The sequence below is a fragment of the Alosa sapidissima genome, chromosome 7 (genome assembly GCF_018492685.1).
Source record: "Alosa sapidissima isolate fAloSap1 chromosome 7, fAloSap1.pri, whole genome shotgun sequence".
NCBI classification, from domain to species: Eukaryota; Metazoa; Chordata; class Actinopteri; order Clupeiformes; family Clupeidae; genus Alosa; species Alosa sapidissima.
Window position 1 is genome coordinate 24,685,264 of NC_055963.1, and position 15,454 is coordinate 24,700,717.

Consider the following 15,454-nt stretch of genomic DNA (forward strand, 5'->3'; position numbering starts at 1 on the left):
ACAGCCGCTTACAGCCAAACTCTTATCATTGCCCGGATGCTGTGCTGAGCATCTACGTCTCCCGGATGTGCCTTCATTTTAGCTGTGAAACAAAAATGGGCATGTTATTGGTTAGCCTCTGGGAGCAAGAGAAAAATACCAACTTTCTAATGTTTTAAGCCTGTGGTTACCAAATTCTTCAAACGTATAAGTTCAAGCTTCAATATACTGGCAGTCTACAGAAGATAAATGAAATCACAAGGGTGAGAAAACAGACACACAGTTGCTAACGATATCCAGTTGTCATTATGTACCAAGCCAACTAGGATAGCACTGTCTTACAATGCTAGCTAATAGATTCGGCAAGCTTGCTAGCTGGCTAACGATATTTCAAGCAAAATGCTAACTAGCTCATTGGAAGGCAGTCCTCGTGAAATTTACAACTATTGATATGTAATACACTAGACTTTGTTGTCACTCTTAATGTGCATTTTTACTGTTGGTGAATGAATACGTTTGTAATATTGAAGCTCTCCTTTGTTTGGAGACATGCTAGCTAAGTGTAACGTCAGCTGTGTTATGATTACTAGAGCAAGCTGATACCAAAGCTAACATTACCTAGCCATCTAGGTGAGGTGAACAAACGGTAGCCAGTGTAGTCTCAGCGTGTTAACAGTAACTTTTGCTTGCCTCTTCTTAGTCATTTGGTTGAGAAATGTTGAAGTGGTTGTCGAAGTTCCATGAAGTCATGTTTTGCACACTTCTTATTAGCTATCTTAGTATGGTGTCATTGTGTTTGCTCGCTACTCGCTAGCTAGCGATATTAGGCTAAGTTAACATTAACGTTAGTGTCGCCAGGTGTTTGAGTTAGGAAACGTTGAGTCAAAGATAACGTTAGCAGATACATATGTGACTCCCCAGATAATCCATTGAATTATCTAGACAGAGTAAAGTTGTTAGTTCTGGTTGGTTGGAAGCTAGCGTCTGGTGGTTCGTAAGATGGAGCAACATCCAACGAGCATTACTCAACTGTTTGTTGGTTGTTAGAGATGTCCTTTCTGGGAATGTCAGGGGTTCTCTTCCCTCACAGAAGCAATTAATGTCAGTACTCTCAATGCTGTTTACTTTTAGATGGATACATTTCATCTAGTCATCTTGATTGCTAATTTATCGTTCTGGAATTACTTAAAGCAGTCAAATCTGACTTAGCCTCTTGTCAACAAGGCGCTCTTATTGGTGCATTATCTGCTATTGAACTTGACAATTCATCATATGACTATAACGATGTCGTATGGTGTTCATATTATGGTGTTGTTTGCTGGAAGCCAACCATTATTATCCAGAGACCGACTAATGTGTAACATAATTTCTATATGGCCCTAGATGTTTTATTAAGCGAACGTAAGCTTCTTTCACATTTTCAAGAACCACATGTACCTGTTTTTTTTTTTTATATATAGAAAAACAGAGGTGAGTTCTGGTCAAGTGCTGGGAGAGTAGAGGTAACTTGAACCTCAGGTTGGACTTCACCTTCAAATTGTTGACAGGGATTTTGCCATCCCCCCTTCCCTGTCCACCACCTTTGGGCGCAGAGTGATGACTTCACATCAGAATGACAATTTCAGCCCTCCCTTGCTTGTACCACAGAACTCTTCCACCCATCAAGGTAGGCCTCACACACAGCCCAACCAGCTGGACTCATCCCACAACAGCAGCAGTGGTAGCGGCAGCAGTAGTAACAGCAGTGTAGCTGCATCCACGGCACATAGAGGAGCCATGGGGGGTATGTCTTCCTCACCTCTCACCCCAAGCACGGTGGCCCTGAACAGGGCCGCCTCAGCCTCCTGTAGCACCTCAGCTTCGTCGAGGAGACCCACGTCTGGACGTTACGAGCCCTGGCCAGAGGAGGCCGTGGACAATGCCTACGGGCTGTACTCGCTGCATCGCATGTTTGACATTGTCGGGGCGCAGCTCACAAACCGCGATGTGCGCGTGCTGTCGTTCCTGTTTGTGGACGTCATTGATGAATACGAGCGCGGTGGCATTCGCAATGGAAGGGACTTCCTGCTGGCACTGGAGAGGCAGGGCCGGTGTGACGAGACCAACTTCAGACATGTGCTCCAGCTGCTCCGCATCATCACCCGACACGACCTGCTGCCCTACGTCACGCTCAGAAAGAGACAGACAGGTGAGGGCAACCGCAGCTAGGAGAGGCTACTCTTCCAAAGCTTACATACATTTATGCACTGTTGCTTCCATGGTTGTATTCTGTAATTACAGGTAATATTTTACAGTTGTGTGAAACCATTATGATAAGTCTAGATCTGACATTTAAGATGCCTGTCAGTATATCAAGCTTAAACCAGCCAACCATCAGAATTTACATGGTCACTGCTTATCATAGGTAAACCCTAATGCCTTGTACATGCAATTTATAAGTGAGCAAAAAAGTTATACAAATCTTTTTTAAAAATCTGAGATACATCTAGTGATTACGATGCTTAATGTGATTCAGTGTAATAAGACTGTGTGTGTGTTCAGTGTGTCCAGACCCAGTGGATAAGTACTTGGAGGAGACGTCCGTGCGTTATGTATCCCCCAGAGGCTCTGGGGAGAACAGAGAAGGCCCCTCGCACAGAAGGACAGGTCTGGGTGGGCTATATATACTCTTTTCCTACTGCATCCAAGCTTGCATGCTAACTAATGTATTGTTGCTGGTAACGGCAACAGACACAGTAAAATTGAATTTGGTAAATGTTTTATACAGTAACCTGCCTTTCCTGTTTTTTTTTTGTTTGTTTGTTTGTTTTCCAGTCTTTACATGTCAATAATTGTTGAACTAGACTTTGTCCAAAACTTTGACTGGTGTTTGAGAGGAGCTACTGTTTCAGAACTACTGCTTAGTGCAGTGTAGTGCTTGTTTACTGTTTACTTTCATCAGAATGTGTTTATTGTGTTATTTACTGCTGAGTTTACATAACTCTAATCACTGTAGTGTTATTCCATCACATTGGCTATGCTCATTGCACAAGACCTCTCCCAATAAGCCCCAAAACATACAATCACCAAATCATCTTCAAAAATGCTATCCAATCCAGAGAGGTTGACAGAAAAGCACAGTAAATGCATTCTAAACCAAACTGACATGCTGCTTCCTGCTGTAACGGTGTTGTTGTTCGTCCTCAGGGCCCCAGCCTCTGATATGCTGCTCCCCCTCGGGTCCCCGCGTGTGCCCCCCACGTGCCAAACCAGGGCCCTCGGCCCCCAGCCGCAAGAGGAAGAGGGCCCACTCCAGTGCAGACTGCAGGGAGAAGCAGACATGTGGTGAGGTCACAGACTAGCTGTTGGGTAACCAAAGTTATTGTGGTAAAGCACAATGAAGTTTTGGAGTTTTGCTAACTGTTCTATGGTGTATGAGGCAATTCTCCTCTCCTCAAATACTTTTGATTTAATATTTGGGAGCCTATTAGGAAGTCACAGTTGTGTTATATTTTGTAAACTTTGTGTGACATTAGTGTTTCCTGAATGAAACCATTTAAATTAGGCAGACAATAATGTGAATAATACTTTAATTAAAACAATAAGTCAAAGCCTTGTTGCAACATAATTATTCTTTTTTTAATCTTGAATATTTCTATGCCTCTGTATTGTAAGAGTTATTTATATGAACAATTGTAAATATGATTTTGTCCACCCCTCCATGTGTCTTTTTGCATACTCCAGACATTCGTCTCCGCGTGCGTGCCGAATACTGCCAGCACGAGTCGGCCCTGCAGGGCAACGTCTTCTCCAACAAGCAGGAGGCCCTGGAGCGGCAGTTTGAGCGCTTCAACCAGGCCAACACCATTCTCAAGTCGCGCGACCTCGGCTCCATCATCTGCGACATCAAGTTCTCCGAGCTGACCTACCTGGACGCCTTCTGGCGGGACTACATCAACGGCTCCTTGCTGGAGGCGCTCAAGGGCGTCTTCATCACGGACTCGCTCAAGCAGGCTGTGGGCCACGAGGCTATCAAGCTCCTCGTCAACGTGGATGAGGAGGACTATCAGGCCGGACGCCGCAAGCTTTTGCGGAACCTCATGGCCGGCGGCGGCAGTAGCGGGGCGGTGGCGGCAGCAGCCGGATCCAGCGGGAGCAGAGAAACGACGTCGTAGTCACCGTGTTGCAAGAATGTTTCTGTTGTGGTGGTAGGAACGAGCAGAGATGGAAAGTGGGGGGATTCGAGTGAAGGGCAGTGTGGATGTTGGCTTCATAGAAGAAGAAGGAGAAGAAGATGAAGTGGGAGGGTTTGAGAATTTTTTCGCACACTGAGGGAAACGTATATGTGTGGTATGAAGCGCAGTGCAACCAATGACTGAAGTATTTTGGGAGGCGTCGTACAAAGTTGAGTGCCAGGTGCCACTAAGCTATGAGCCTTTTAAAGACCCATGGAAGAAGTCATTTTGAGGGATAGTGAAGGGCAATGGAGACATTTGAAGCATGGAGACATTTAGTTTTGGGCTTTCTTTATCTAGTTCAGCGTGATTTTCTTTCGTAACCTAAATCATGAAACATACTTATTACACATTTTCATTGTGTACTGCCCAGTCGTCTGCTTTTACAACTGTTCCCGAAGTGATTTTGTTGGAGGTGGAGATGTTCCTGTTTAACTGTTAGATCCAGAGGGGAGCTTGCCACAGTATTTTGGATTTTGTATACGGAAATAAGTTTTTACCATCTTCAAATGGGTTTATATCTAAAGTTTATATTCTCATAAGTAATTACTTGTATAAACTCCAGTTAATACCCAGAACAAGTTATAATTTCAAGCAGTCATAGTTTTTGTTTAAGGAAAATATGGAAAGACATGTTCTTTCGAGGGTATGTTGGAAGGTTCAAGGTTCAGAGCAGTGTGTTTCTAAGTTGAATAACTAATGCCTTCACATGAGCCAGAGGCTATTATTCCCTGTTCAGTTTAGTAGTTAACCAGTTAAGTGCACTGAATGATCATTATTTGATTTTAAGTTTGGGAGTAGTGTATGTGTACTTAAGTTAATAGCAGAAAGAATTGACTTGTCATGGAACATATTGTAAAATAAAGCCTTCCAGTTGCCCAAAGGCCATTTTGAACAATCACTCTCAGCAAGCAGATTATGTTAGCTATATAATGAATGAAAAGGCAAATGGCACCAATTCCATATTATTTAAACAATCAATTTATAGTGTAGGGAATAAAATTGAAGGTCAATTTTAAAGGACAGTTGTTATTTGGACCAAATCCAACCTCGTTGTAAATCTTTTATTTTCTGTCTCCTTTTTTAATGGACAGTAACATCTTCGAGTCATGTCCAGTTTATTTTCACTAGAAGAAATTTCTTTGTCAATCTCACTAAACCACATTTTCCTAAACAGTCATAGTTATACACAAATAAATGATGAATTCATTTAAAAAGGACTATTTGTTAAATAAATAAGTCGTTTTTATGGTTTATTCACATCTCAACATGTAAATCAGGATATGGCTTAAACAGAACCATTGTCTATTGATGCGTTGTCATTTGGCCATTTAAACCTCTCGTCGTTTCGATCAAACGGCACCACAACTGGCCATCAGAGATTCTGCATAATACTACAATAGTGTAAATGTTATGGTTGTCATGACTTTAGCCGTTTGTCACTGGCGGGACTTTAGACTGCCCTGGGGTGCTACTTGGGCAGCTGTCTTGAATGGGCCCGTATGTAATGGAGAGCATTTGGTTTTAGTGGTTGGATTAGCGTGCTTTAGGACGTTGCCCTGATTTTTATTTGTACTTCTCACCACCCACATACTCGCATACCTACTTAAATGTGTGTTACACCTCTTCTGACGTTACACTTGGTTCTGATGTGTGCACCTGAAAAGGTTGTTTTTTGGGAGGGGGGGGGGGTTGGTTGTTTGCAGTCCCATGTGCTCTTTGAGAAAATGCTGTACACCTGTATGTGGTCAAATTGTGTTCACTCCCCCAAATAATCTTCATGATCTGGATAATCCCCAATTTATAGCTATCTTTGGAGGTGACCATATCACTTGTGTGGTGATTTCTGTTTCATTTTAGCTCATGTTTAGTTTTTTACAATTTTTTGACCCCCCCCCCCCCCCCCCCCCCCTTATAATTGTACCTAGTCTTTCACTTGTGGAATCGACTTGTTAACAAACAAATTCATCGGTGTCTTATGTTTACCCTTACTAAAACAAAATGGCAAGAATCTTTTTGAAATTTTGGAGACAAGATGGGCTGTTGCACCTAAAATACCAAAGCTGTTCTCTAAACTAGGACTAATGGATGGTGTCTTTCTCCCCAGCCTTTTTCAAGTTGCTTTTCGATTTCCCAACAGTTGCTCGTTAACTTGTCAAAAAAAAAAAAAAACTGAATCTGAAAGAAGAGAAAGACTGGGAACTGGTGTCCAATGGTCTCTTGGTTTGTGGCTTTTGCTGACACAAGGCCACGTGTTAGCATTACTGAAAACTTAACCATACAAAGGAAAAAAATGACTCTGTTTTCCTAATGGAATTAACAAAATGTTACAATCTGGTATCTATTATATAGGTTATATGTTCTATCGATTGTGTTCGAGTGTGTCTTTATAACTTGCATGTATATGATGTTGATCCCCCACAAACACCACAGAGAAAGGAAAAAAAGAAAAGAGAAAAAACATGAAACATAACAAACTGTGTTCTCTGTAGGTTTAAAGATTCTAGTTGTTTCTAACATTTTTATTTTCTTTCCCAAGAGAAAATTTGGACTGCCGTGTTGAAAAAGTGTACTGTCCACTTACTAGAAGAGATCAGAAGGGAGCACTTTATTTTTTACTGTTGCAGATATTCACCTTTAGTATCAATGCATAGTCATATACGTCATTCCGAAAACCTAGGAGATGTTGAGCAGCATTTGCCTTATGTTGCATTATGACTTTGCTTTTTGAATATTCTTATTTGTGTTGACCAAGAAAGAGATTGTGTTCAGTGAATATTTACATACATAATAGTAGACTGATGCATTCAATGTCCGTACAAATCAATAAAACAAGCAGTTAAGAAAATAAAATAAGTGCAGGTTTCATCACTACTACATTATTATATGATTCTTTTTAATTTGATGTCTGGTCTCTTTTTTTTTTTTTCTTTGTATGTTTTTTGTTTTATTTTTATATCTCTATATAAACCCAAATTAAGTGGAAAATTGGCAGAATACAAATCCAACCAACATTTCTAAAAGTACCCCCAAATGTTTATTTCATTTGATACAAGCTATTGGAGTTTGTCTTTTGTCTGCTTTTTCCGACACACAATTTTACAGAGCGCCCTGCAGGTCATCAAAAACAGAAAAACAATTGCGAGGACAAAGCCAAGAATAAATGCTAGCACATCCACGTTATAATAGGCATACCACGGTAACTTGTAGGACTCTGTGCGCAAGTGTGCAGCCCCCTTATGGCGCACTACAAACTCCAGCCAGAAGATGGCAGTGTCCATGGGCTTCATCGGCTGGTCGTGGTGCAGCACTGACAGTCTGCGCATGTTCTCCCTGTATGGTTTCTTTTTGTCTAGGATGTCTCGCAGAGCTTGTGTCAGGGTGTCAACATCCAAGGCTGTCACTTCCAGTGCTTTAGCCACCCCTCTGGATGTCAGACGAACCATATTGTCAAACTGGTCAAAGATGAGAGGCAGCCCAAGAATGGGGACTCCGTGGTAGATTGCCTCGTAGATTCCGTTGGTGCCTCCATGAGTTACGAAAGCTCGAGTCTTGGGGTGACCTAGCAGGTCATTCTGTGGAAGCCAGTCCACTACCAGTGTGTTGTTACCCAGAGTAGAGGGCCTCTCTCCGAGATGCCTCCAAACGACTTTCTGAGGCAGTCTGGCAAAGGCCGCTGCAATGACTTCTGATATTTCTGGCAATAGGCTTCCGAGGAGAGTGCCCAAGGACATAACAATCACCCCATGCTCCCCTGAACTCTGCATGAACTCCTCCAACTCTGAAGGTAGAGGCTTGGAGGGTTTACATTGAAAACCTCCCATGTAAACTACATTAGGCATAGTGGGACGTGGGAACTCAAAGACAAAATCCACGCGCATTAGCCACAAGTCTGCCCCTTGAATCAAGGAGTAAACATTGGCATTTGGATCAATGAACTCACTGATGACACCCTGGTATAGGGGTCTGGTAATGCCATGGTCAATATACTGACCTATTCCATAGTGCAATAAGTTTTTCAGCTTATTTGCAAAGCTCATTTTGTCTGAGACCTGAGAACCAATGGTTGGGATATAAGATAGTGGAGAGGGTGCAATTGCAAAGTGACCTTCAGCATTTGTTATCCAGCGGACATTGAAAACCATGGGCAGATCTAGATAGCGTCCTAACACAACTCCCCCTGCAAATCCAGGATCGGTCAACATAATGTCATAGCCCGTGTTCTTTAGTGACCTCACCAGGTCTTTGTTGTGGAGGATGTCCCGAACCATTTCAGCAGAGGCCTTGTGAGCCTCCATCAGCAAGGTCAGAGTCTCTTGCTGAAGGGCAATGAAAGACAAAATGGACCCATCACCACTGCGTATTTCAATGTTCCTTTTTAAGAAAGCTGCCATGTATTCAGGGTCCTCCAGGTTGCTTGCGTGGGTGGTGGGAATAGTGATGGACGTGTAGTGGTCCGCTTGTTCGGGGATGTACCAGCTAGTGGACGAGCGCACCACAGTTAGCTCGTGTCCACGTTTGTGTAGCTCGTGCAGGAGAATGTTCATGTTTAGCCAGTGGCTGCCATCTACGGGATACACAAGGATCTTGCCAGCATAACACTGAGTTGGTAGACTCATGAGAAGGCACACTACAACGGTACAAAGCTGGCATGGGAAGGGGATGGTCACAGCTCTGCACCACAGCATGGCTTGTCTAAGATGAGATAAAACAAGATAAGATTCAACTTTATTAATCTCCTGAAAGGATATTTAAGTGTTACAGCAGCAGGCCACATACAAAAAACAGACAGAATGTAAATAATGATCACAAACAGCAAACAAATAGCAGCCATTAGTACACAACTAATGGAGATAAAGGAAATGATTGCTAAACAGGCTGAGCATTATTTTATCATTATAATGAGTAATAACTAAGTAAAAGCATGACAGATAATTCCACTGAGGCATTATTTCGTTAAGTGTACTTTTATTTATTTATTTATTTATTTATTTTATTTTGTTCCTCAAATGACCAGATAATGAACATGACCTCATGAAACCTGTTCAGCATGCCCTTAGAGGCTTATGAAAGGATTAGAGGGTTTTTTTCTTCAGAAAGAACACCAGTACCATCTACTACAATCACGAATAACCAAAAAAAAAAGCAACTCTAAAATTAGGCCTACTGTATTAACTGGAAGCATTACTGAATGAAATGAAAACAAAAAAAAATATTGTTCCCCTTTGTGAAAGGTACATTCCTCGGCAAGAATTACAATAAAACCTGACTTAACTTACCTCACATCCATTCACAGTCAACCCTGAATAATAGAGCTATGGACACCACACTGAAAATGACTTCAAAGCCCTTTTTGTATGCCATCACTACCCAAATATCATATCAGATTCATTCGTCAACTTGTGGCAGCAAGTGAAAGAACTTCCAGATTTCCAAAACAGAAAATTGCTTAGATAGTTTGCATGAACTGCTAGATACATGTTCATACTGTATGTATAGCAGACATTATGACTAGACAGGCTCTCATCGGCATTTTGTTTTGCTATCTTTGGCAAAGCCTACATAGTACATGTGGTCAGTCAGTGCCTTCGGTATGTTGGTCATCAGTGCTTCCTTGTGTTCCTGGTGAATGTAGTAGTGCATGGCTGGGGAAATAATGTCACTTAGCAGAATGACAATAGTATGTGCCAATCTCCGAGACAGATCTCTGTCTGTGTTAGGGTGTTTAGCGTATTCAAAATGCTGATGTGAAAATGCTGTTAATGTATAGTTAAAAATATATTTTGATTTAAAATCTCTTTAAATAAACATTCAAATATGCCACCAGGATGTTACAATAAGGCCCCTTTGGCAAGATTAAGCATCAATATGTTGTAAAGATCTCTACTCATTGTGTTTCAGTGTCAGAGAGGCTATTCTCATGTATGTTTTACAAGAATGTGCACAATTGATTTTATTACATCAGTTTTGCTTTTTTCCCTTAAAGATAGGAGTCAGGGAAATCTTATCATGCAAAGAAATATCTGCATTTTCTGGAAGCATTCCCTGTATCATTAAAGTTTTGAAGACCATCCTCTGCCAGGGAATTTACTTGCAAAAGCTACTCAGCATTGCAACAGTCGAGCTTTTGCACTCGCACCGTTAGTTGTAGATAAGAAGAGAGATTGTATGACTCTGGACAAGAGTGAAGGAAAGCAATGCACCAAGTGAACTTAACAGCCTAACTGTAAATGCTAGCAGTTTTATCATCCACCCAAAAGAGATAAACACAGGTACTGTATGTAGAGCAAAACATGCCTGTGCTGGAATCATCATAGCACTAGATGTTATGTCATTAGACCTGCATGGCTGCCCAAGATTAACATTTTCAAAGGATTAATAAAAAACAAAGGTTGAGGAATATTTAGCCTGCGCTGTTAATCATTCACAAAATAATGTTAACAACTTATGGCTATGGCATCAATAAATGAGTACATAATTTATTATGTAAACACTGTTGACGGCTCATAGTAGCAATCCATTACACAGCATCTATAAATCTCTGAAAACTGCTACCTTATTTATTATTAACTTCTGTCCATGAATCTGAGTAAACTGACTATAGTCTTCCAAAGAAGAAAGACTATGTACACCTTTGATACAACACAGAAGAGCAGAATATAGACACTGTACCTGGGTCTTGAGCAACTGCTGCAGATCTGCTGTCGAGTCACTCGTTACTTTGCCAAACGTGGGCCTGCCTCCAGCAAATTAGAGCGTGTCTCGCTGGCAATTAAATTCAGACGTTTGTCCACCAAAATGGGTCCCTCACTGCTCAGTGTGTTTGGATCCACAGTAACTATACTGTATGTCCAAAGGAAAAAGGCAATGAACTTTGACCCAGTCCTTTACTTCCTTTAGGTGTTTATATAGCAGGGAAAAGGGGGTGGGCTTGATCTGAAGCATGTGTTTTGAGCAGAGCCAGTCCAAAGAAACTGATTATGTGCAGTGGATTATTTCCAATGCATTCCTCTCAGGGTAAGCCGGTTGTGCTCCTATATGGGTTACCTAAAAGAGCATTGTTGCCTAGCACAATGCCCTCAGTTACAACATTACACCGTTTATTAACTACATAGCAACCAATAGGAGCATTGCTCTGTTAATGTACAGGAATCCCCTGGCCCATCAACAAGGTTATGCATTCCTGATTTCAACAAGTAACTTTTGTTCAGATGTCCTGCCCAACCTTGAAGTCACATATCATATCCACATAATTTTCCGGGAAGTGGGCACTGACAACTTGCATTTTCTCTGCACTAATGTTTCAAGTGACTGAGACTGACACATCATACAGTAGAGATCAACGAGTCACTGACACATCATACAGTAGAGATCAACGAGTCACTGACACATTGTAAGTAGAGAATATACCCTTACTGCCATTACCTTTTGTACTATGCCAATACTGCATTATAAACAATACACTGATTGATTGATTGATTGATTGATTGATTGATTGATTGATTGATTGATTGATTGATTGATTGTGACTTAATAATGACAAACTTCTTGCCTTATTTTGCCAACACAGACTTGTAAAGCCAATCATTTCTTTGCTGCTATTGACTGTACAAATACAGGGTGGCCAAACAAATGCACATGTTCTAGTTATTAAATTATAAACATGCTGGTTGTATTGTGTTTCAATTGTTAAATAAATGGAAGTCCTTTTTCAAGGGCATGTCAAGTTCAGGAGTTTAAATATGTCACTAGAAATGTACCTCCAATGCACCATCTATTCATTTACATCTATTGTGTAAAGAGCAAGAGCAATTTCTCTCACGGGATCAAAAGAGTATATATACTTTAAGAGCACCACCACTGTGAGAGACACTGAGCACACTGAGCTAGTGTGAAGTTCACACTGGATTTCTACCAGGAATCCTGCTACAGCATCAGAAGTCCTATCCAACCAAATAGTGTTTTTGTCTGAGTCGAGAAACCTCCAAACCCAACGCTACTCTCACCTTACATGATTGAAGCATATATATGGAATGCTCGATTGGAATGATTCATTGAACATAATAATACTGTGTTTAATACACTAGATATAAATAAATAATAAAAGTAGACTGGTTTATGTAAATGTAAGCTAATATGGTTTCAGAAATTGACCAGCCCTTTTTATAGCGTAATGATAAATGGACATTGCCGATATTTGTCCAGGGGTCAAAAGTCATCAGTCATAGCTTCTCAACCTGAACTCTCCCATGGATTGGGTGTAACCAGACACTCAGGGCCTGAACCAGTGGCCACCACAACAAAGAGGAATGACTGACGAATTTGTTGGTATTTTCTGGTAAGACAATCATGGAGCGGGATGGGTCTGGGATGCCAGACAGCACTGTTGAGCCTTCTGGAGGTGTCGTGGTGCCTAAAAAATTAAGCACTGAAGAAAGGTACCTGCTTGATAACCCCAGTGAAATGCTCACAAAGGCTGCTCTGTTTTTTGTTTATGTTAAATAGGCTTGGTTGCTGATTGGCTGCTGTGGGAAATCCCCTACCTATAACACAAGGAATTTGTCACCTCCCATGTGTATCTGAAATGTTCACATCCTGCATTCTTTGAGTATCTAATTCCTGGATTCAGACATCTCCCCTGTGACAGAGAGAAGCTCCAAATGTCTGGGATTCCCAAGTATTTTTATGCCTATGAATATAACATATTCCTGTTTGGATTTTAGATGGATTTTGAATGGACTCTTTGACATGGACAGCTGTCTGATCACGGTTTCATTGCAATCTGAAGTAGGCTACCAGCAACACCTGGGCATTCCAAGATGTCCTGGATTGGTGGGGTAGAATGTTATCTGAGCCCATCAGGGGCAGAATGTGGCCGTAAGTACACAGATCAATTGACATTTTCCAAAATATTCATGATTGCCTTCTACTGTCCCATAAAGTTCTGACAACCGTGACCCTTCCTGTCAGATGTTTCCTGTCTGTTAACATGTTGGCTGGTAACATGTTGGCTGTCCTTACAGTGGTCTTGTGGTTGAACCAGATGAAGGTCACAGTCTCAATCACTTCCAGCCGCCTTCCTCCTGCAACTCCTGTCGAGTGTGTAATGTTTTATTAATGTCCATGTAGCTGAATGTACGCGCAGGCTTTATAATTAATGCCCGACACTAGCCACACACGGAAGAGGTCTTGAGAGAGAGCAGTTCGGGAGAGCTGATTAATTTCATTTCGGCCACTGATGGATGACCAGTGCAGGTATGAGGCTGAAGGAGTAGGAATGGTCAAAGCTAATGTCAAATCTTCGTCGTAGGCTACTGTATGTGCACTGACGCAATACATAATTTGAAATCTAATAATAATAATAATAATAATAATATCACTCATCACAACAATTATTATTATTATTATTATTAAATGATTATAATAATAAATTAGGCCTGTTATTATTATTATTATTATTATTATTATTATTATTATTATTATTATTTAGGTAACTGCATGTCTATAATATTATTTTGTTAAATGCAGGCATTCATATGAAAACAATGGTTTATCAACTGTAATCTTCTGTTTCTATCTGCTGGTAGGGATGTGAGCTTTCCGGCCCTCTGTCCCGGTGTGTACTGTGGTTTATCATGACTGTGCGGGCAGGCCAGGGGAGGGGTTGAAGCGAGCGGAGAGAGGAGAGGAGACAGAGAGGAGGGGAGCGTCGAGCGCGGCGGCATCCTTCCACCCCTCCCCCTCGCACTCGTCGCAGAGAGCAGCCCCGTTCGGATGGTGCCATCATCCTAGTCGGCGCGTTACGGGCTTCCAGCATGTAGAACCGAACCGCGCATCACCTACTCAACCGGAGCCTGGTTAGTCTGATCAACCCGCGAAAAAGAGACATTGCAACAAAAATATGTCATCGACACCGGCAAACGTGACAACAACTTGGTGTTGGATTTGTTATAATGTATGCGGACGTGTTAATATGTAATCTGCATCATTCATTTTCTTCCGCATAAAATGAATTCCACACAAACGTCAGCTCAGTTTTAGCCTAGGCTACTATTATAACACGTTTTGATTTATAGAGTATCAACTGATGGAATATTGCGTCGGTCGACTCATCCCATCATCCAGACGGACTTTATCTGCCGGATTTAAATTAAAATTGAAGAATAAAACGCTGGATTTCCCCGGTTTTTCCAACCTAACCGTTAAACGTCCTTGGAGCATGGCCTGGTGAGTGGGTACATTTTATATTAATACACGGCTCACATCCTGTGCATGCATGCAATCTGACCATATTTCTGCTCCCTCACACCATCATTTTCAAATTGATGTAGCTTAACACTATATCTTGTTTACGTTTTGTAGGCCACAGGTCAAACTATTAATCTCCTAAGCATCACTATTAATATATATTGTCTGACCTAGCAGTTCGCGCCTAATTTGTTACACTGAATCACAGTTTTAACAAACATGATGATACCCAATCAGTATTTGTCTTCTTATGGGGGAGAAAAAAAGACTAAAATCCTGAACAACCTTGGGTCTTGGTAAATGTCTCTTCCTACGTGACGTGAACTCATGCAGGATTTAGATATCGATAATTGACACTTGGTATGCTGTTGTGTCAGCACAAATACTTCTTATGATTCAGTGTTTGGACACCAGCCGGTTTTCATGTCATGCAACCTACGTTTGCGTGCTTCAGGGAATAAAATAGATTCATGCGTGGACGCCAACATCAGATACTATTAGTGCACTGTATTTGCGAAATAAATTTCGCTCCATGTTGAAATAGCTGTATATTGATAGATTCGTTAGGTTATAAATATTCAACACGGTGTCCATTAGTAACCTTGCAGAAGAGGCAACTCCTAATTCACATTGGTGTGACACTCTGTCCGGCATTCTGCTGAGATCATATTTAGCAAATTTTGTGAGAGTGTAAAAAAAATGCATCATTCCTTGCAATCACGTTGATGCACTCTGTATGTGCGTATCCTTTTGCGCATTCATGCCATGCATTTATTCTTTGACAAAAGCTGCAAAATACACAAGACTTAATAAACCAAATAGAAAGCTAAGTACTAAACCCTGATATATATGCCTAGAGAGTTGGGTGAATCCAGATTGAGCGAGTTGTGGACCAAGGTGATCTTTGAAGGTGACAAGTAAAGGGCATGTTTTATATGGCCCATCATTTGAGGTCAGCTCGGAGCGAAATAATAAGCAAACGGTGAATGGCTTTCAGATATGCTATTGTTATA

General features: G+C 41.3%; 3 protein-coding genes across 8 annotated transcripts in view; 2 read left to right on the forward strand and 1 right to left on the reverse strand.

Annotated features, from left to right (window-relative positions):
* The first annotated feature begins 35 nt into the window (after positions 1 to 35).
* On the forward strand, positions 36 to 7,041 carry dedd (death effector domain containing). Of its 2 annotated transcripts, none has more exons than XM_042099320.1 (5): positions 36 to 242; positions 1,440 to 2,167; positions 2,521 to 2,631; positions 3,166 to 3,303; positions 3,703 to 7,041. In XM_042099320.1, exons 2-5 carry the CDS (start codon positions 1,576 to 1,578, stop codon positions 4,131 to 4,133), a joined length of 1,272 nt encoding a protein of 423 aa, XP_041955254.1. In that variant the 5' UTR covers positions 36 to 242; positions 1,440 to 1,575; the 3' UTR covers positions 4,134 to 7,041. The 2 variants fall into 2 exon arrangements, with proteins under 2 accessions (XP_041955254.1, XP_041955255.1); XM_042099321.1 differs by having other exon boundaries at positions 37 to 242; positions 2,521 to 2,625.
* An 89-nt stretch (positions 7,042 to 7,130) lies between these two features.
* ugt5e1 (UDP glucuronosyltransferase 5 family, polypeptide E1) lies at positions 7,131 to 11,027 on the reverse strand. Its single transcript, XM_042099314.1, has 2 exons — positions 10,866 to 11,027; positions 7,131 to 8,888 (listed from the first exon to the last, which is right to left on the reverse strand). The coding sequence occupies exon 2, from the start codon at positions 8,879 to 8,881 to the stop codon at positions 7,250 to 7,252; it is 1,632 nt and encodes a 543-aa protein (XP_041955248.1). The 5' UTR covers positions 8,882 to 8,888; positions 10,866 to 11,027; the 3' UTR covers positions 7,131 to 7,249.
* Positions 11,028 to 13,876: 2,849 nt separating this feature from the next.
* Positions 13,877 to 15,454, forward strand: part of LOC121714119 (plasma membrane calcium-transporting ATPase 3-like) — a 29,348-nt gene continuing 27,770 nt past the window's right edge. For 2 of the 5 annotated variants that reach the window (XM_042099309.1, XM_042099311.1), the window contains exon 1: positions 13,879 to 14,420. The gene's annotated coding sequence lies outside the window, so the exon portion shown is untranslated. Of the gene's footprint in view, positions 14,421 to 15,454 lie in introns of all 5 variants that reach the window. The other 3 variants (XM_042099313.1, XM_042099310.1, XM_042099312.1) reach the window with 3 other exon arrangements.

Coding starts and splice junctions, on each gene's coding strand:
- dedd (XM_042099320.1), top strand. CDS start 1,576: ATGACTTCACATCAGAATGACAATTTCAGCCCTCCCTTGCTTGTACCA. Junction 2,168..2,520: donor GCTCAGAAAGAGACAGACAG/GTGAGGGCAACC, acceptor GTGTGTGTTCAG/TGTGTCCAGACCCAGTGGAT. Junction 2,632..3,165: donor GCACAGAAGGACAGGTCTGG/GTGGGCTATATA, acceptor GTTCGTCCTCAG/GGCCCCAGCCTCTGATATGC.
- ugt5e1 (XM_042099314.1), bottom strand. CDS start 8,881: ATGCTGTGGTGCAGAGCTGTGACCATCCCCTTCCCATGCCAGCTTTGT.